The sequence below is a fragment of the Podarcis cretensis genome (assembly GCF_951804945.1).
Source record: "Podarcis cretensis genome assembly, chromosome: 1".
Lineage (NCBI taxonomy): Eukaryota > Metazoa > Chordata > Lepidosauria > Squamata > Lacertidae > Podarcis > Podarcis cretensis.
The window spans coordinates 19,149,431-19,171,710 of NC_137170.1; the positions used below are offsets into that span (position 1 = coordinate 19,149,431).

At 42.6% G+C, this 22,280-nt stretch overlaps 1 protein-coding gene across 10 annotated transcripts in view; it reads left to right on the forward strand.

Moving 5' to 3' along the window:
- BCL11B (BCL11 transcription factor B) overlaps positions 1–22,280 on the forward strand; it is a 166,065-nt gene that overhangs the window by 74,446 nt on the left and 69,339 nt on the right. For 7 of the 10 annotated variants that reach the window (XM_079948070.1, XM_079948069.1, XM_079948072.1 and 4 more), the window contains exon 3: positions 2,311–2,517. The exons of the other annotated variants lie outside the window; for them this stretch is intronic. In XM_079948070.1, the coding sequence (XP_079804196.1) occupies positions 2,311–2,517 (207 nt within the window). The remainder of the gene's footprint in view (positions 1–2,310; positions 2,518–22,280) is intronic. 10 annotated transcript variants of the gene reach the window in all.

Below are 22,280 nucleotides of genomic sequence, written 5' to 3' on the forward strand. Positions count from 1 at the left end.
CATAAAACAATAATCCCCCTTTCGATACGGTTCCCAAGCACATTCCCGGTGGCTCTGGCAGCCTCCCCCGGCTCTCATCCACACCACCACTGAAACAGGCACCTCCAGTGCCAGTCCTGTCTCCTCGCCTGTGTTTGCCTGAAGAATAGCTATGTTACCTCGCAGCAGCAGAAAAGGTGCTTGGCTCATTGTAGCATGATCTTTTACATGAGAAAGCTTATTTTATTAGATGCAGTGCACTTGTTAAACCTTGCAAATTATGGTCAGCCCATAATTTATTGAATTGGCAAAATTGAGTAGGCCATCAAGAAGCTTATAGCAACCCCATGATAATCATAGTTATCAAACACTGTGTTGGAAAACCAGTGTCTAATAGTCATAATTTTCTGTCTGCCTCACCAGTAAAACCATCCATCTGGAGACTAGAATTGAGGGGCTGGTTGGTACAGAGAGAGAAAGCAGAGATCCTGGTAATGTAGCCTCCCCCCTGATGCCCAACAGCCCCCCCTTCCTTAGCTGGTAGAAGCAGTTTTGGCAGTTGTGTTGGAGTGCCCCCAGACAATTGTACGAGGGGATTTCTGTATCCATGTTGAGGCCACCTTGTCTGTTGTAGTGAAGGACTTTATGACCACCATAGCAACTGTGAGGCTGTTTCAGTACCCAGCATATGGACCTTACACATCTAGTGCGACATACGTACAGAATGGATTTGTGGTGGTTGTCCCATATAGGGTGTGTGGGTCTTTTTTGTCACATTATCCCATGGTCATGGATGGACCGTAGCCTGGTGAGGTTTGGATTGACAGTAGCTAGAGGACCAATTAGAACTGTCTGCCCTGGAGACTTGCAGAACCCTAAGGATTCCTGACATCTCTGGAGGGTTTTCTGACTGACATGACATACTCTCCTATTGACTCCCTGGTCTTGCTATGGAATGGCGAGATGGAGAGGGCCTTCAGTGCGGTTGCTTCTAATTGTATTCTCCGTCACTGTACCAAATGATCAACTGCTTGCTTTTCCTGAGGTGCTTCAGCCAATGAAACAGGCAGGATGATGGCTGGAACGCAGGTGGCTCATATCTTGTAGCAAGACCAACTCGGGGACCATCTTTGGTTGTTGTGGCCTGAGGATGTGGACAAGACACTTCAAGGGGTTTGCCCAGCTTCATGCCTTCTTGATCTTTTTCTGTCCTGCCTAATAAGATTGAGCTCTAGGGAATGTGGCAAGAATAGATAATATAACACTGGTTCTATATGAACTGCACTGGCTGCCTATCTGTTACTGGGCCTAATTCAAGGCCCAATTCATCCCTTTTTCTGATGTCAACTTCTAATTTTGCAATAAGAGCACAGTACCATAACTAATTGGGCCAGTCCTTAAATGGGGGTAGCTTAAGCGACTTCCTTTTTTTGGCAGAGCGGTTTAGAGTATTTTAAATTTTTCATGCAAACAGTTCCTGGATTTTCATAGAAACAGCAGTATATAAGATGGATGAATAAGTAAGATGACATTCTTGTACAGCTATTTAGTTTTTAGTATAGGTCTGACAAACAAAGCAAGTTAATGAACGTATGTTTCTACAAAACAACCGACTTGGTGTTCTTCTTCTTCTTTTAAATAAAATAAATAAATACATACTCGATTGCTCTTCGGCATTTCTAGAAACGAAACACACATTTCTGAAGGCTGAGCTGACAGAAGCTGAATATAGCCAAACTCTAGACATAAATGTTCTTTCTGCTTATTCTAGATAGAGCTCCTCAACTAATATGGGCAACCTGTAAATGTAATGAACAGGTGGTAACCAGAGGTAGACTGAGATGGCAATATGTGTATATATAGCATAACCGTGGCTTGAGAGTTATAGAGGAAGGGAAGAAGATATCATAAGAACTAAGGACAATGGGTGAGATCTAACTGTGGTCTCCTGCCAGCAGAAAGTAATTCTTCTGGCACATCCTTGCTTCTCTCCTGCAACCCCCATGCAGATATACTTGAGGATGTGGAGGGCAAAGAGGAAAGAGGAGTCCTGTTACACCAGTGGAAGTTCACCTGTGCCATGTTGCATATCACCTCGTTCATTTATTTAGATTTATAGTCTCCTCCATCATGAAGGTTTAGGGCAAGTAAGAAGAGCACCCTCTCAGTTTCCCTTGAGCTTTTTCCCCAGCCCTTATGTACGTCTCTGCTCCTTAAGCAAACGTGCGCCGTGAAATAAAGCACAGCAGCTGCGCATCGCTCCTGCTGTACACCCTCTTTCCCTTCAGACGTAGGTACCACTGACAGATTTCTCTATTGTTTTCTCCTCAGGGCCGTCCAGGCCTGCAAAGCTGCCGGCGGCCTCCATAACTGCCTCCTCCCACCCTCACACATCGGTGATCGCAACACCACCTCTCCACCGTGCTCTGACCTCATTCCCGCCCTGCCTGAGCCTGCCCTGCTGCGGGGAGCGCGCAGTCTCAGTTGGCGGGTCTCAGACTGAGACTGGCACATTTGGATGTCATTGTCAGTTGTCAGGTAATAGAAAACGCTTTTATTGTCGCTATGTGAAGGTCAGCTGCCAACGCAATGTCCTCTTTAGTTATGGGAGCGCCAGTTCCGTTTGGATGTGTAAGGACACGGGTAGCAGCACACTGTATGAAAACAACTCCTGGCCATTTCTACGGCAGGAGTTAAAATTCACTTGTAATTTTTATTTGGGGGGGGGGCTGCGGTCTAGCCGACCTCAGACGTTGCCACAGGTCTGTTGTTGCTGGTTTGTTTATGTCAAGTTGGGAACTAACGTCTTGAGAATCCTCACACAAATGTGATACTCCGACACCAAGATTTTATCTCTCTGGGCTGTTTACTTTTAAGCTTAATTGGATAACATTTAGCATCTGAGGTCTTTCTTCCTAATGATTTGTGTTAAAGGCTTTCCTCAGATCTCAGAGGCACATGGCATACTTATGGTCCACACACTTTTTCTTCACTGCTTTTTTTTTTTTAGCCTCTCATTAATTTCTTCCTTGTTTCATCAGTGCAAAGCAAAAACAACCTGGACATAGCAGACTGTACATACTAAAAGGCTACTAAAAGATGCTCCCCAAAAGTTCAGCCGAAACCCTACAGGTATTATGGGAGACAATAGCTGTATGTGACCTGATGAAAGCCTCTCTCTCAGAATACTAGAGCCTAGAGCTCACCCAAGGAACCTGGATCCTGGGAGATTCAGGACTGCTGAAAGGAAATAGTTTTAACTCTGCGCAGAGTTGGGGGAAAAGCTGTGACGTTCGTTGTCACAAAATATGGCAATGGCTACCAAGTTGAAGGGCTTTAAAAAGAGATTAAACAGATCCACAGGTGATAAGACTATCAGGAGCTACTAATCATGATGGGTATATATAGTACCTCCAGGATTAGAGGCAAGGTGTCTCTGAATACCAGTTGCTAGGGCATAACAGCAGGGAAGTGATGTTGCCTTGAATATCCAAGGTGCATTTGGTTGGCATTTCCTCAGTTCCCGAGGAAAAGTTGCCACTGCTGTAGATTCCTCCATTCTTCAACGATTTCACAAAATGGGTCAGATCTTAGAGTAACTTCTGAGTAGACTGTGAATTCCATTGCATCTTAACCATCTTTTTCTGTAGCTCGTAATAGTGGCTGTTTATACCAGTGCTGGAGAGCTTGCTCCAGTAGAGTCTTTCCAGATGATCAGGGTTTATTTTATTTTATTTTATTTTATTTTATTTTATTTTATTTTAATGAATTAATTTTTCTTTACAATTGTTCACAGTATAAACAATAACAAAACAATACCCCATCTCACCCACAACTTTTCCCATGTGCTAATGAGAAACGTATAACCAAAAGAGGGAAAGGAATAAGAAGCAATAAAGTCGGTATGAAGAGGCAGAAAAAGAGAAAAGAGATAAAGAAGGAGAGATGAAGAGAGAAAGGACTAAGAGGTAGGGCAGTGGAGAACAAATGGGATAGAAGTAAATGAGATTTAGTACAGAAGCAAATCCAGAAAATTCTGGCTTTTTTTTTTTTTTTAGTGATTTTCAGGAGTCTCCGATTATGAGACATTGTCCTACTGCAGTAAATTCTCATTTGTTGCATTCAGCCCAGACGCATTCACTAAGATGCTTATTGTTTCTATACATTATATATCTTTATATAGGACATGACACTTTGCAATGTATAAAAGGAGAAGTCCCTGCACTGTGGAATTTACAATCTAAAACTTCTGTTGGATTGTTTTTTCCCATTTTGCACCTGGGAAAAGTCTAGTCTTCCTTCAGGTAGTATGTCAGTTGTGATGGTTGTTGTCCTGGGGAAGGTGGTTGTCTGTCTAAGTTACATTGTGATACATATCCATGAAAGATAAGTCATACGAGTGGCGTGAATACTGCTCCATATATGAGAAATTGTGTGGTGCATGTTTGGTTGGGTCAAAAGTGACGATGAAGCTAGCTCTCTGGTTTGAATCCATCCCTCGTTTGAAGGCTTATTTTCATCAGTCCGATGGGATACTGACAAACTGGATGTGACCTCATAGTGTATGCATCATGACCTTCATAAAATACACAATAACTTTCACACAAATTTCCACGTTTTTAACATATGAATCCATGCTGCTGCTGTTTTATTATGTCATCACCGTGCATGGAACTTTAGAATCATAATCCAAAGACAACCCTTTATCAAGGAGCTTACAGTCCAAATCAAACCAAATTCAATAATAATAATAATAATAATAATAATAATAATAATAATTTTTATTATTTATACACCACCCATATGGTTTGGTTTCCCTAGGCACTCTGGGCAGCTTCCAGCAAAATAAAAATCATAATAAAATGTCAAACATTAAAAGCTTCCTGATACAGGGCTGTCTTCAGATGTCTTCAAAAAGTCAGAGAGTTCTTTATTTCCTTGACATCTGATGGGAGGGCGTTCCACAGGGAGGGCACCACTGCCGAGAAGGCCCTCTGCCTGGTTCCCCGTAACTTCACTTCTTGCAGTGATGGAACCACCAGAAAGCCATTGGAGCTGGACCTCAGTGTCCAGGCCGAATGATGGACGTGGAGATGCTCTTTCAGGTATACTGGGCTGAGGGCCAGTAACTGAATAGGTGGAGGAGAGGGAGGCAGAGTTAATAATAAATGAAGACGAACCAGTGCATTCAAGCTACAAGAAAGGATATTCCCACTAAACATCAGAATGAACTTTCTGACAGTAAGAGCTGTTTGACAGTGGAATGGACTCCCTTGGGAGGTTGTGGACTCTCCTTCCTTGGAGACTTTGAAGCAGAGGTTGGATGGCCATCTGTCATGGATGCTTGAGTTGAGATTCCTGCATTTCAGGGGGTTGGACTTGCATGGTAAGAACAATACTTGAAGAGCTTTCGACTCCCTTCATATGCTTCTTCCTCCCCTCTCCTCTAGTGCAGCCAGTTCGGAAGCTTTTGCTACTGGTTTGCGCTAAGCACAGTTTAGTGGCTTCAAGCCAGTTGCGTAATCCATACCTCAAGGTAGTTTGTTTCAAACAGTGCCTAGTTCAGATTAAGTACAGTTTGTCACGTCTGGACATAACAAGCCGTGGTTAATGTAAACCTGAAGCAAAAGCTTATGCATTCCTCCTTGTGGCCATGGTGAAGAGGGAATGCAGGGTCTGAGACTTGGCATCATAATACTAAGACACAGTTTAGTGTGTCCAGACTGGGCCATTGAGATATGAAAAAGAGATAGTAGATAAAGTGAAGGGGTGTAGATCTTTAACACAATGAATTTATGTTACTGCACAGGGAGGGGTTACAGTTCAGTGGTAGAGCCTGTACTTAGCATCCAGAAGATTTATTCTATTGCAATTTATTGTAAAATAAATAAACCTGCTGTCCCCGCTTCAACGGTGATGCTTTAAAGCAGCTCACAAAACAAAATAACAATGATCCAGTAATGAAAAACTAATAAATTAAAACAACAACAGCATTTAAGCACACCCACACCCTCCAAAGAGAGCCAGACTTTAAACACATGGTAATCTAAGCAACAGTAAAATCATAAAAACTTGGGGATGAAAAAACATCTTCAGATGCTTGCAGAACACAAACAAAGAAGAGAGTTGCCTATATGAGGCACTGCATTGCTTCCAAACGCATGTCAGAAGGCAATGACATGGACATGAGGAACCCATTAGTTGATCTGAAAAGATGGGAGGGTTCACATGAGAGGAAACAGCCCTTCAAGTAGCTTGGTTCCAAACCAGTATGGGTTTTTGAGGTAATAGCCACCACCTTGAATAGCACTGAGAAACAGACCAGGAGCTAGCACAGCTGGATTCAGTAAGGATCCGAGATCCAATCCTTGCAGGGCCCTGGTGTCAGTGGTTGGCATGGTCAGGTATCTGCTGAAGACCCAAACTTCAGCAGAAGGCCCACTGTGACAAGGGCTCCCCTTCACCATGGCAACCTGCTTGATCACCTTGGCCTAGACAGTGGCGGTGGGAATAGTAAGGAGAAGGAGGAGCAACAGAAGCGACTGCCTGCTTGCTGATGGTCTCTCTTCCTAGCAAAGAAGCAGGTGATAGCAATGATAAGAAAGACGAGCAACAAGGAGGTGACTCCATGAGGGAGGGAAGCCTGTGGATGGTGTGTTGCTGAAGGGCACACAAGAACCAGGAGCCGTCTCCCACTGTTCCTTTGGGCATCGCAGCCAGTTGGAATATGCAGTACTATTTTATCTATTTAATGACTTGCAGGCTGTTCTTCAGGCAAAACAACAAGAACAAAACTTCCCATAGTGTTGGCAAACTATCCACAAACAGTACCAGGATAGATAGAGCAGTTGTCTTGAGTCCATAGGAGAGAGCTTTCTATGTTCCCATGTTCATGGTCTGAATGACGGGAGGGGTAGATGACTTTAAGTTCTGGAAACAAAGGAGTTGGCTAGTGGAGGCAAGAGCTGTTTTCCATGGTTTGTAACACCCCACCCCACCCCACCGACTTAGTATATGGGCCTTGCAATGATGAATTCAACGTTTCTCCTATAGATACTTTATTCTGACAGCATTTATTTGGCATAACATAGACGCGTGGAGTCTCTCCCGTATAGGAGATGTAGCAAGCCAGTGTGCTACCCTGTTTGCTCACTTCTTCTAAGACAAACATGCAGCAATAATGGAGAGAGTAAAACTAAGAATAGATAAGGAAAGAGTAACTCAATAAAGCACACAGAAGCAGGGGACGTATGCATTTTGCATTCCTTCACTTCCTACTCTGCCGGTCGTGCGCTGTTAGTTTTTTGGACTGATCTTATTTGCTGAACAAGTTGTGCCAGTTTTAAGTGGGGGGAATCGACCTAGTATCATGGCTTCCTGTAGTTACTGCTGTAATCTGCAGCACTTAGAGAATACGTTAATATCAAAGCACACACTAAACATTTATGACAGTAGTTGGTCAAGTTTTGTTTGAAATAAAACATCTTCTTCCCCCCACCCACCATTGGAGAGGAGGTTATTAGCCCCTTATTCAGTGCAGAAAACAGAAGAAATCAGGTGACATTTGAAGCATGCTGCGATGAAGAGGGTTGTTTTACGGGTAGTCAAAATTAGAAGAAGCTGATTTGCATGGGATTTGTAAGGGAGGTGATAGTGAGAACTCCAGTGATAAGAATTGTGCAGTTTTCCTTTAGCATTAAAGGTTGGTTTGAGAGGGAAAGTTTCGCCAAATTTTCAATCCCATCTTTTCACTTACCAGACCTCTCTCTACATTTGCCTTGCTTAGTTTATTTTTTTTAAATAATATTTATTAAAGATTTTCAAATATAACAGAAAAAGAAAAACATCCAAATTTAAAACCTTATTTTCATTGGCATCTTTCCAGGACTTCCCCTCCCCTCCCCCCTCTTGTATTCCAATTCTTTCAAATAGATTCAACAAATTCTTACCCCAAATTTTAAAATTATTATCATTGGCCCAATTTAAAAAAAATATTTTCCCATCCCCTAAAATCGACCTGTTCCCTTCCACGAGTTCCCGTCTTTAATATGCAATACAGATTAAGATAAACAGAAAGATAAAAAAAAAGAATAAAATGTAATTTAACACCCTTTGGATTCCAAATTTCCCTCCCCCCTTTCCCGGTTGCGTTCCCAATGTCCATCAATGTCTACTGTCATCCTGGAGCTCCCACATCTAAACCACAGTCCTTCACCAGTCCGCTTTGCCGTCTTTTTATTAGTCTTTGCCATCTTTTGGTCATCTTTGGTTTCACATGTCCAATCTTGGAAGGAGTCTATCTTCCAACTTTGTCCAGTTCTTGTTATTCTTATTGTTCTTGTTGTTCTCTCTCCTCCTCTTTTTTTTTTTTTCCCCTGCTCTCCTGCACAAATGTTCTAATTCCAAAAAGCTTCTAATTCCTCTGCAGAGGCTTTGTTATTCAGGAACAAAACATTACATCAAGTCCCTTCCATTCTTCAATAGATAAATCTATTGTCTCCTTTAGTGTGTAGACCTCTGTAGACAAAATAGTGTTCCATTTCTGCAGTTTCCCAGGCGATAAAAAGTCCTATTCAAATTCGATGCCAACAATACTTGTAGTGTCCCACAGCTCCTCTAGAGGGATTATAGTAACTCAGTTTCCTTCCCAGAAGTTGCTTTCTTCTGTTGTTAGAAATTTGTTTCTTTCTCTGAGCAAGGGTGTTTTTCCCCCAGCTCTTTTTGTAAAACTAAATATGGATCACATCGTCATCATCATTTTAATCTGGAATGTCTTTAGTTCGGATTTGAAGCAAAAGTAGAACGAATAAAGTATTTTGTTGTTGTTGTTGCCATTATAATTTTTAAGAAATAAAAGACTTTACCAAAAGTTGGGGGAATGAATCAACTATTTTTTTAAAAAAAACAACAACAACCCATGACTATAAAATGTCAATGTTCAAATCAACTTAAAAACAACACTCATACTTGGAAAAATATATAGGGAAAAAAGAAAAGAAATATTGCAGCTTTGGCCTGGACGATGGCATAGCACCTTTGCTGTTCAGAATTGGCACGGACAGGGAGCTGTTAAGAGAATGGCCTTAGATGCTGAAACTGCGGGAAATGGAGCTTTTGAGCAGTTTTGCAATTTACAGTAAACATTCTGCATTCCTGGCTGCCTGGGGATGTTTGGAGGCTGAAACATAAAACCTGCCATTGATAATACATCCTATTACTATTTCTGCATGGTGTTTTCTATTTGCAGCCTGATCCTGAGTCTTGCTGTCCTGACTGTTACACTAGCTTAGTGTCACAATCCATGACTTCTCATCTCATCTTAGGCACATATATGCAGATTTTAGTCTATTAAGCCTACAGTCCTGTACCCACTCCAATGAACTCAGTGGGGCTTACTTCTAAACATAGACATAGACTGTTAGTTGTGCAAGCAAGATTGTCCCATGACCACGACTCTTTTTGAGCTTCAGAAATTGCAGCAGCATTCACAAGACAGTTGTTCCCTATTATAAATTGACCTCCTTAGTCTTTCTTTTTCTTTCTTTCTAATGCTAGTTCAGTTTTCTGACAGGCTTTGAATTCTATATAAAGCCATCATAGGGAACAGACTTTTGCAAGATGGGCCCACTCCCTAAAATATTGCTTTTAAATATCTACAGGCGTCTCTGTTGCCATGTCCTTTTTTGCCTCCAAGGAGAGGCTTCTGCCTGCTGAATTGGATTCTCCCACTGAAACATGTTTAGTGTCTGTTTAATTAGAAGCTGGAAGGGAGTTGCAAAATTCACAGGCTTGTGGTGCATGGATCAAAACCAACACATTGCTCCTTTTTCTGATTAACTTGCTATGAATCCTTAAAAAAAGGGGGGGGGGAAACGTATAAAAAGTTGGAAGTAGTTCTGAGGTTTTAACTTTGATCAAGACAACTAAACCTAGAAATGTTTACAGACATCCACAGTAATAGGTAGGAAGGACACACATATTTTTGTGCACCTGGACTAGTAAAGTACAAGGCATCTAGTTTTTTCTCATTTATATCCCATTGCCCATATGCCTAGCAAATATCACTGATGTAGAAAAATGAATCTATTGCTATCCCTTCCTCCCCAAATACGTTATACCTCGGTGCTTTCCATTGGTGGCTCGTAATCTTAATTTATAGATATAGATTTATCTCGCCCTTTTCTATAAGCTCAGAAAACCGCACATCAGTCGCATGCAAATATGTTTATTCCATGGGGTTCAAAATTTAATAATAAAGGTTACTGTTTTACGTTCCTAAAACTATCTGCCATTTTTGGAATTTTGTACAGATGTGAGGGTTCTGAAGGTAACCCAATATTCATTTACCCACAATAGCTGTTCTCCCCATTCCAGTGAAGGAAGCAGATCTGCACTTCCTCCAGAATTCCTTCCTCCGTTGCAGTGAATGTAGCATCCCATATGGACATAGCTGAATATATGAAGTTGAGTTACGCCAGGGCAGACCATTGGCTCATCTTGTATAGTATTGGCCAGGGAGCTTTATGTGTGCACTGGAGAGCTGGGGATTGGGGTAAGAGAATTTGGAGATTCTTGAACTTGAATGTGGCATTGAACTGTGTTGCAGATGGTGTATTACTAGCTGAGTTGATTAGAATCATAGGAAGCTGCCTTAAACCATTGGTTCATCTAGCTCTGTATTGTCTACAGTGACTGGCGGGATTTCAGATAGGGGATGTTCCCAACCCTACCTGGAAATGATCTAACCTGGGACCATGTGTATGCATGAACTGCCACTGAGCTACGGCATTTCCCCTGGACCAGTTCTTTGGGTCAATGGTTGCATCCATACCTATGTGCATGGGGACATTCTTATACAGTGGTGCCCTGCAAGACGAACGCCTCGCAAGACGGAAAACCCGCTAGACGAAAGGGTTTTCCGTTTTGGAGGCGCTTCGCAAAACGAATTTCCCTATGGGCTTGCTTCGCAAGACGAAATGTCTTGCGAGTTCCTGCGGGTTTTTCCCCCTTCCCCCCCCCTTTCCCTAAGCCGCTTATCAGCTGATCCGCTGATAAGCCGCTTAACAGCTGATCGCTAAAAGCCGCTAAACCGCTAATAGCGCTAATCCGCTAAGCTGTCAATGGGCTTGCTTCGCAAGACGAAAAAACCGCTATACGAAGAGCCTCACGGAACGGATTAATTTTGTCTTGCGAGGCACCACTGTACAGTGGTGGCAAGCATCTACTTGGCCTGGACATGGCGACAAGCCAAGGCCCCCATCTCCTCTCCCCAGTGGCTTCTTCCTCACTTCTTCCTTACATTGCCTGGTCTGATTATAACATTTATATGTCATATTTTTGCCAATGCATTCAGGACAGAATACAGTGTAAAACACTGGTGTACGATCTGAACAGAGATCACACAAAGTAGAAAAGATACAGAAAGGAAAGGAGAAAATAAGTGAATTCAGATATGGTATCCTAGAGAAAAACAACTCTATTTTTATTTTTTTAGTCTCTGGTCTGTCTGCTGTGTGTTTTTGTAGCATCCTCCCTGGGGGCCAGATTTGGTCCCGATTCCTGTTCTAGCTGCTGATTCCTATTCTTTGCAAATGAAAAATGCAACAGAAAATAGCCTTATGCAAGTGGGGGAAATGAGGACTAGCTTTTCATGTGGGGTGGGGACTTTGTCTTTAGCTTCCACTACAAACCAGATTTTTTTTTACCAATATAGACCTTTGCTCAGAGCTCAGTGAAGCCCATATGAAGAAAATGAATTTTGCCTTAGATATTAGGAAGCAGTAAAAGAAAATGAAAAAGCCAAACAGATTCTGAATACAAAAGATGGAAAGAAATCACAAATTCTGCATATTTAAAAAACAGCAAGTGGCCATTGACATGCATGATTAATGGAGAAGGTGGTGGAAGTTCAAGCTTCACTGAGGAACACACAGAGGCCCGAGCTCTCAGAGTTTAAAACAATATATCTCAAATACAAGGAGCTTGGCTGCATTAGTCATTAAGGTGTTCTAAAAATTACTGAGCGATCTTGTAAAGTTAACATCAGTTTGTCTGTACCGCCTTCTGTTCACTGAATTCCTTAGCCAGCCTGGTGTGTTCTTGCCATTGTTTTAAAGGTAAAAGGATTACCTGTAAGTAAAACAATGGGCTTGAACTTAGTATGTGTGTTTAATATATACACATATATTAATATATAATTTTTCTCCTCTTCAATTATATCCTTGTATTCATTTTTGTGTGTGTGGCGTTTATACTCCCGAGTCAGCCAATGAGAATCCCTAGATCAGACCACCCTCGCTGTGAAAAAAAAGGGAAAAGAAAAGAAAAGAGCCTGATACAATTAATACAGTCTGTCTAGAAAGCAGCATTATTTCAGAAACGTTTATGTTAATGATATGGTATGTGTTCTGCACATTTCATACTCAAACAAGAAGCAAGCTTTTGTTTCATTCCAGACTGGGTTTTATTAAAACTGGAGGATCAATGGGAAAACAAAACAGTAATCAGAGCGGGGAATGTAAACTTATCCAGTTTGAAAAAAGAAAGAAAGCCGCGCCTCTTAACAGTGCACATCTACTCAGATATAAGTCCAGTTGAGTTCAGCGGCATTGTGAAGGTAAAGGGACCCCTGACCGTTAGGTCCAGTCGCGGATGACTCTGGGGTTGCAGCGCTCATCTCGCTTTATTGGCCGAGGGAGCCGGCGTACAGCTTCCGGGTCATGCGGCCAGCATGACTAAGCCGCTTCTGGTGAACCAGAACAGCGCACGGAAACGCCATTTAGTTTCCCGCTGGAGCAGTACCTATTTATCTACTTGCATTTTGGCGTGCTTCTGAACTGCTAGGTTGGCAGGAGCAGGGATTGAGCAACGGGAGCTCACCCCGTGGCGGGGATTCGAACCGCCGACCTTCTGATCTGCAAGCCCTAGGCTCCCAGGTAAATGCTTATAAGATTGCAGGCTTAAACCTCGCAAAGCTGCAGGAGAACCCCATAGGTCTTGCACCCATTCTCACACCATGCCCAGTAGATTGCAAAGCACACACCAAAATCAGGTTTAAAAACACGCTGCCCCAGTCCTCCCACTTTGCCCAGTGCCCTAGCCCTTGCATGAGAAAATGGTGAAAGGAAACTGGGCTGCTCATGTACATGTGTCAGAGAGAGAAAGAGAGAGAGAGAGGTAACTACAGCGATCTATACTGATGCTACATATAAAATATACAATATTGGGGAAATTTCACCAGGGTGGAATTTGCTAAAGTTTGTGCTTGGGAGAAACCGCCCTATTAGCTAGCGTTACTTAATATTTATTGATTTGAATAAAATATTTACAGCATCTAACAGAATGGCATTTGTGCATGATAGTTACTTTAAAGCAAATATGCTTTACATCTCTCAGTTTATTATAGGAAAGCAACCAGGAAAATATGGCTGAGTGTGTGGTTGTGTTTTATATTTTTAGGCAACGATTGTAGATAGGAGCGTTTCAGAAACTACGTGGAGAAACAAGACGAGAGCACTGTAAATATTCAGAGAAGGCTAAGAATCCATTTGGGCTGTGGGTTTTCTCTTCCACCCACAGCCCCTGGTGCTATTAATCTAAGTTAAGGACTGCCTTTGTTCTAAAGACATTCAAATCAATGTAACTCGGTAAATCCTCATCATGTAGAGTTAAGAAGCAGCAGGGGTAACAGTATTTAAAGATGTTTAAAAGTGCATTCTTGCCACTTCTAAGCACCCAGTCCTTGTCCGTGCGCTGTGTGTGTGTGTGTGTGTGTGTGTGTATGTGTGTGTGAAACTGCAATATTAGCAGGTGGAAATAGATGGTATAATCTAAACACAAAGAGACCTAAGGTAACCAAGGATGTAGGAGAGACAATGGCTCCAACACTTAGAGAGTTAACTGGATTTTATTCTAATACCCAAGCCCAAGAGCCTGAACTCTTCAAACACTCCAAATGTAGAGCTAAATCAAAGAATTCTGTTTCAAATCCGTACAAGATGTTGCTGTTCTCCCTCCCCACCCCTCCTCTGACAGGAGAAACATTTGGAAGTGTAGTTTCTTTCCCTTTCCTTCCTTCTTTCTTTTTCTTTTCTTTTTCTTTTCTTTTTTTAATAGCTATCTTAAAAAGGAGTTTGGATGTTTAGCACAGCTGGTGCTCGTTACATTATGCACTATCAATAAAATAGCATGTGTAATTAATTTTTAATGCGGTGCTCTATGCAGCGCTTTAAAGCAGTTACTGTATGGGGAGAGCTGACACTGGTCACCGGCGTCAGAAATATTAAAAGAGAAGGCTAGATTTTTGCATTTTTCAGAAGGTGTGGAAAAGAGACAGTAGCTGTCATCAGCTCGCTGTTCCTGGCCAAGCATAATCGCTTGGAATGCCTGTGTGTGTGTGTGTATGGGAGGGTTTTTGGAAAAAAGAAAGTTGCTTAAATAATAACCCAAGCCAGCGTGACACAATAGATGCAAGTTTTGCTCGGATGTGCAGGGCTGGCCGGAGACATTTTGTTGCCGGAGGTGAAAGGTGAGATGGCAGCCCCCGCCCTCCCAGTTCCACATAGAGAAGCCAACTGGGTAGCCAGTCAAATCTTATTTCAGCAAAGAGGATTGGATCCCTCCACCATACCTGAAAGCAGCAGGTTAGTTTGTGGGGTGCAGGATAGGCCTTTCAGAGCACATACAGTTCTGGTAATGGCTAGAGCAGGCACCCCCAACCTGCGACCCTCCAGATGTTTAGGCCTACAACTCCCATGATCCCTAGCTAACAGGTCAGGGATGATGGGAATTGTAGTCCAAAACATCAGGAGGGCCGAAGTTTGGAGATGCCTGGGCTAGAGGGACTGTGACTTTTTTGTATTGGATTAGGTTGTTATTATTAATGTTTGATGTTTTATTATGTTTTTATGTGTTGCAACCCAGCCAGGTGGGTGGGGCTATGATAATAATAATAATAATAATAATAATAATACAGTCATATCTCATGTTATGTTTGCTTCAGGTTGTGCGTTTTCAGGTTGTGTCCCACAGTGACCCAGAAGTACTGGAAAGGGTTACTTCCGGGTATCGCGGCTCGTGCATGCGCAGACACGTAAAATGACGTCACGTGCATGCACAGAAGCTGCGAATTGTGACCTGCACATGCGCAGATGCAGGTTGCATTCTTTTCAGGTTGCGAACGGACCTCTGGAACGGATCCCGTTCGCAACCAGAGGTACCACTGTAATAATAATAATAATAATAATAATAATAATAGGAAGTGGCCTGGGGAATTGCCACTACTGCCCCACTCTCCGCATATTCAGCACTGAATGTGGCTGTCATACTCTGCCCCCCCTGTGGATGTCGGGAACCTAGGTTCATATCCCTACTCAGTTGTAGTGCTGGCTTGGTGACATCTCACACTTGTTCTGAAAGACCACTTGGAGACCCTTGGAAATGAATGTAATGAGGCTTCTGGATACAGATGGTAACAGATTAATTGGCCTGGCTTTTTAAAAAAACTGGTTCAGGCTCTGCTAAGGGAAGGTTTGGCTTAGGAAACTCTCAAAAGAGGTAAATAAAGCGCTGGAGTGAGAAGAAAGTTAGTGCCCCCGCTACACACAACACTGTCTGACCGATCTGAATTAAACCCCATTCACAGCTTGTAAATATCAAGCAAGGGAAACCTCTGGGGAAAGACAAATTCGGTTGCAAGTCTAAAAGAAAACAAAAGGGGAAGAAGCTGGGTTCTATCCAGGAAAATTGTGCAGAAATAATACAAGCCTTTGCCTTTTCTTGTGGCTTTTGGTTGGTTACACTCAAAATAAATACCAAAACTTCTTCGCTTCATATTTGGGGAGTGACACTAATTTGGAAGACTGAAGGCCAAAAGGAATGGAACAAGGGCTACATCCTTTGCTCTGATAATTGACCAAATCATAAGCAAATCTATTTACACTTTGGGGTCCCCCGCCCCGGCCATCTATGTGGCATGAATCGTAGTAGATGCCAGACTTTCCTGGAGATGAAAACCAAAGGGGATTGCTAAGATTTAAATTAAAAAATGGGGAAGGGGGGGGGTAATATGTCAGCAGGACTTTTTTTTCTAGAAGGGCTACTATTCCTTTTATAAAAGTTGCATAGGAAGCAGAAAATTCACCAGGTGTGGCATTTCTTACCATGGTTCTACAGTGGTGGGGGAAATGTACACCTGATATACGTATAGGTTTCCCCTCCCTGTTAAAAGTACTGAAGTCCTCTCAGGCTATGGAGTTGCCATTAGAGACAGGGGAGAGTTTTCATTCAAGTTTGCTTTTGCACTTTCCAAAACAGAACAAGAACTGAAACACAGCCGTCTTTCAAACTTTGCACATTTCTGAATTTTAGCAATGCATTCACACAGCCAAGTAATTGCATATAGTAGAGAAAACACCATCTAAAAATGTGTTCTATTACGGGAAATTGCTTTGCTGATGTGGGAACTACGTGGTTACATTTCTCGGAGGAGCTCAGTTGGCAGGCCAGGGGCCGCTACTTAAAAGGCTTTGTTCCTTGCTGCAAATACCTTTACCCCCCATATTGAAGGGGAAGGGGACCATCCAAATTTGTGAGTGGATGGCATCACATAGGGAGGGATGCTTTAAAAATATATATGGGCCTTAATGGTTGCAATACCTCGTTCATTGGGGCTTGTTCTTGGGTAATCCGCACAAAAGCCCAAGCTGCATGTCTTTAAATATGGGTCTGCCCCACGTCCCATGTAGTGTGGGTGTGTGGGATCTGATTTCAGCAGCAAAAAGGGGAGGGGGTCCTAGACTGACCCTTGTCTTGGTCACTTTTCTCCTCTCTAGTCTTCACCAGGAAGGAAAGTACCTCTGGGGAAATGCTTAGCAGTGTCCAACTGGATGCGCCCTTTGCTCTTGCAGTTGGGCTCCCCACTTTTTCAGCCATCACCATGAGCAGTTTGGGCTTTAGTGGGAATTGTAAAATCGAGTAAACCTTTTTTTGGATCGGGCTGTAGCAGATATAGGAAGAGGTAGGAAAAAATGCTGAAGCATTTTTTCTAGCCAGTAGCCGGAGCAGGCGAACACATAGGTAAGATGTGGTACATTTCCTTATTCAGAAACCGGGCAGGGATTTCCATCTTTCGCAGCAGCATCACCTTAGCAACAGGGTGAACTACCATGGATGATTTGTGTTGTAAAATCAGCCACGCTAACTTACTCCTACAACTCCTCAATTTCGCTAAATGCAGCCAGTCAGCTGAATGTCTCTTTGCAAACACTTCATAAAAAAAAGGAAAGATTAAAAACAGAGAGGAGGAAGGCTTGTGTGAAAGAATAATCTGCTAGGAAATGAACCAACAAATTAGGGAACATGGTGCCTACATACACTTTCTGGCCTTGTTCTCGGCACTGAGATCCAGCGGTGGGGTTTTTAGACATGCGCATATAACAACTCGGTGTTTGCAACTGTTCTCTTACTGCCTCAGCAAAATTCCACTTGGTCGTGTGCAACGTATGCCGAGCCATTTGTTTTCATCTGATCACCTGGCATTTAGAGCAGGGAATCCTTCTGATCACTTGAAAATAAGTTGCCTTAAGTTCTCTTCAGGCATTCTTCTGCCTGACTTAAGTAAACACACTGGGGGAGCCTCGCCCCCACCGCTCTCTGCAACTTGGAAGGCAGACTTCTGGAGAAGACAGCCTCTTGGACTCGTGGAGGCTCCACAAGAACAGGAAGCTCCACACTTCAGAAGTCCACCCTCCCAAATTAGCACAACAATCCCTGTGGCCCTTCGCTCACACGCTTACTTAACTTGGAGAGAGGAATGCCCAAAGAGGAAGTGCTTTGCATATGTTGTGTATTCTGTACTCTGCAGATGGCTGCTTATGACAGTGTGTCGTGCAGGTAGGTGATGCCCTCAGAAAGTCTTCAGAAACCTTTGTAATGTTGTAAGAGCAAGAGCTGAAAGAGCGGAGCTTACCTCTCTTGCCCTGACCTAGCCACTGTGATCCACGCGACGGTCACCTCCAGACTGGATTATTGTAACTCGCTCTACGTGGGGCTGCCCTTGAGACTGACCCAGAAACTCCAGCGGGTGCAGAATGCTGCAGAAAGACTCCTTAAGGGGTCCTCGCTGCAAGATCACATTCACCTGGTGCTATACCAGCTGCACTGGCTCCCGGTGGAGTGCAGGATCAGGTTTAAGGTGCTGGTTTTAACCTTTAAAGCCCTATATGGCCTAGGACCCTCGTACCTACGGGACCGCCTCTCCTGGTATGTCCCACAGAGAAACTTACGGTCTTCAAATAAAAACATCTTGAAGGTCCCAGGTCACAGAGAGGTTAGGCTGGCCTCAACTAGAGCCAGGGCTTTTTCGGCTGTGGCTCCGATCTGGTGGAACACTCTGTCACAAGAGACTAGGGCCCTGAGGGACTTGACATCTTTCCGCAGGGCCTGCAAGACAGAGCTGTTCCGCCAGGCCTTTGGCCAGGGCACAGCCTGACTCCCTCCTTCAGCAATCTTCACAGAGCTCTGGCCCAATGGTTGCCAGTGGCTTGATTTGAATTAATTTTATAATGAATGATTTTAGAGTGTTGTGTTGTACTGTTGTACTGTTTTATTGTTGTTAGCCGCCCTGAGCCCAGCTTCGGCTGGGGAGGGCGGGATATAAATAAAATTTATTATTATTATTATTATTATTATTATTATTATTATTGTGTCCTGCACTGTCAGAACTTAATTCTTCCCCATGACTCTTCACAGAGAATGGGAGGTCTGCGCATAGCTGCCTTCACCAAGCTGGTGCCCTCCAGATGTTTTTTTTAAATAACATTTTACTGATTTTCCAAAAATAACAAAAATAAAAAACAACAATGCCAAAACAAAACAAATTGACTTCCCTCTAACCCCTTCCTTGGTTCTATTGTTTATCCAGATACTGAACATTCATTGTTAAATTTGTAACATATTTAAATCACCTATTATCCATTCATAATGCTTAAAGTGTAGCAAGTCAATAGAAAGTTGCTAATACTACACACCAGGCTACTCCAAGTTGGTGCCCTCCAGATGTTTGGGGCCGCAACTGCCGGCAACCTGTTAGCTTGGATGTTGCCGTTCAAAACATCTGGAAGGCACCAATTAGGAGAAGTCTGGTATGTAGTATTAGCAACTTTCTGTTGGCTTGCTACACATTAAGCAGCAGCCCCTCGCATGGTGAATGCTTTCGTCCTAACATGGAGATGGCAATGGGGAAAGTGGCGTCAAGTGGTAACAGGAGACAGGACAATAAAATAAAAGTTGGCAGCTCTGTACCATAAGAACAGGAGAAGAGCCCAACTGGAACGAGTCAGGGTTCTTCTCCTATTCTTACCAATCTTTACTTGGCCAAAATATTTTAGGCTAGATCTTTATATATGTGTGTTTCTTTCTGTGTCTGAGCACATGCTTATGTCACTGTGCTAATATTTAGCCTGAGGAATCTAGGTAAAACCCTGTATTTTGGCCCAGAAAGACATCTTGTTCTCCTCTTGTAGTTCACAGCTCAGGAAATGCTGAGCACATTTTTTTTACATTAATTCTCACAGTTTGTCGTGGGTAGCAGCTAAACCCAAGAAGTTCTCTGCAGAGTACACAGATTCTGTGGCTGGCATTCATGGTCTTCAACATGGGCAAATTGATTCTTTCAAGGCTGAAAAACTGGAAAACCACTGGTTTCATTGGGTTCCTTGCATTGCAGCATCCAGTGAAGTGTAAATAAATTATCCCAGCAGCTGGTTTGAATGAGTGTTTCTTTGTATATGTTGTGCTTTTGTAGTATTTTCTTTTGGTTGTGTAGGATGAATTTTTCATTAGTGGATGAAAGAGGATCACCTAGTGCCCAGTTTATTACCTTTTAGGTGTTGGATTAAGACATTTTTATTCTCCCAGTCATTGTAATGCTCTGTGCTTTTAAAATACTGCATACTGCCAATACTATTTAAAATGCTGGGAGTTTTTTGTTTTTTTTTAACTTAGCTTGCGTATTGTGCTAATTATGTTATTTATTACTTTTAATGGGTTTATTGTGTTTTTCATTGTTTTGTTTCAAATCGTGCTGTAAATTGCCCTAGGATTAATATTGTGCAGGATGATAAATGAATACCATGAATGAATGAATGAATGAATGAATGAATGAAATACTGGAAAATAAATACCTTCTTTTTATCATTTATTTCTCCACCTCTTTGTTGGGCATCATATTATTCCATATACTAAGTGACTGCAGTCACTAATATAGTTTTCTTTTTCTTTTTCAAACAGTGCCCCCATCTTTTTTTCTTTCCGTCTGAGAATGTAGAATTGTAAAGAATGTTTGATTTAGGACAGTGGGGATGTGGAGATCAGAGGTTGAAATTAAAGATGTAATGAATCAGTAAGATGTCTATGAGGAATGAAACAAGTCCAAATCTGCCCCAGAGAAGGTTTGCATTTTTAAAAAGAATTCAGCTAGAGAAGTCGGAGGTCTGGGGACTTATGGAATGAGGTTAATGTAGGTGTGAGTAGTTGAAATGACAAGAGCATTTGGAAAGTTTCCATAAATCTGCACTTTAAACAATTCTATTCCACTTTGTGGGAATTAGTGGGAATTGTGATAGAGAAGGTCCAGACTGATCTATTTTTGAATCAGATACCTGCTTTGCAACAATCAGTCCTGCTACTTTGTTCAGGAACCATCTATTTTCTTAATAAAAGATGTAAAAATAAAATACAAAACTGACCCCATTCCCCTGGTTTTGGTATAGTTTGTTAGTCTACACCACTCTGAATTTTGAAGACATTGTTTTCTTTTTTCTTTATTTTATATCCTGTGATTTGGGGTTTCCCCCCTTTTTATTGCAAAAGGGAAAAATACATAAAAGACCATAGGAAAAAGATATATGCAGATAGCAATGGCATACATAATACAATATAGTTAAATAAGAATCTTGATACAAAAATATAATATGATGATTCTAATAATAATTACACTGATGTAACTAGTATTCTGACCAATCTGGACTCAAATATCCTATTCCAAGTTGTTACCATCTAAGCTAAACACAGCTCACCAGCAACAAAAATGTCACATTTTTCTTGCATTCCTGGTACTGCCAAAGTGAGAGAGAAGGGGGAGGGTTTTTTGTTTTTTTTTAAGCGGGGCGGATTTTCATGCATCTGGCGGGCTGGAAATAATATGTTTTTGAGTTGGTAGGTCACTAGTTGTGAAAGTCTTATTTAAAACATTGAGCTATTTATGCCCAAATAATATGTATTATGACGATGGTTAGATTGTTTTGTTTTTATCCCAGAATCTAGTATATTCATAATACCTATAAAAAGGCTTTCTAATTATTAGAACTTTTTATATTCTCTCCACCCTCCTACAACATAGACTGGGATAAGAGATGGTCACCTCTAAAGAGACCCTGTGATCTTCAAGGCAATCTTCAGCCTAGACCTTCCATGGCCAAAACCAGCAATCTTTCAGTTCAGTCGCTCTTCCTGACTTCTTGAAAGTTACAGTCAATCCCTCTTCAAGCAGTTAAGGCAGAGATAGCTCTCATTGTGTCAGGGAACTGCCATCGGAGCCAGAGGGAGAGAGAGGGCTCCAGAGGGATTCCGGAGAGCGTCCAGGGATGGGGAGAAGCAGCCCATCTTCTGGGGAAGGGAATCAGCGTAGCACCAGTGGAGAAGGGGGGCAGATGGGGGAATCGGCGAGGCGGTCCCATGACTCCTCGCCGGGGACCAGCGGGGAGAGCACGGGTCCTCCGCTGCCCACACCCTCCTTGCGCAGAAGGCTTCTGCGCAGGGAGAGTAGGCGGAGACTAGGCGTCAAAGAGTTTCTTTGCTGGAAGAAGTTCAAGAAACGCCCACTGACAGATTCTGCCAGCGATTGAGACAGCCATGGGCGAGTGGCTGTCCGGACGGAAAAGGTTCACTCAGGCAACCCAGCCAGGTGTGGCGCCAGTTTACGCACGAGCAACCCCTAGAACCATTACACATTGTTTGTACAAAAATCACGTTGTGTTATGCAGCTGTACATACAGGGTCCCATCGCTTATTGCCAATAACCAGAAATAACTTTTATTATCAAGTGCAGTACCTTTCACTGGAGTCATATTACACATTCAGCTAAGAAATCAAGTGATGTATACACATTCTGGTGCACTCTTGTCAGTCATATCATCAGGTGTTCCCTGAAGGCAGAATATGCTGGCTGGGACTCATGGGATTTGTGATCTCCAGCTGTTTTGGACTATACCGGGGCGGGGCGGGGCAGCCATGACCGTTTC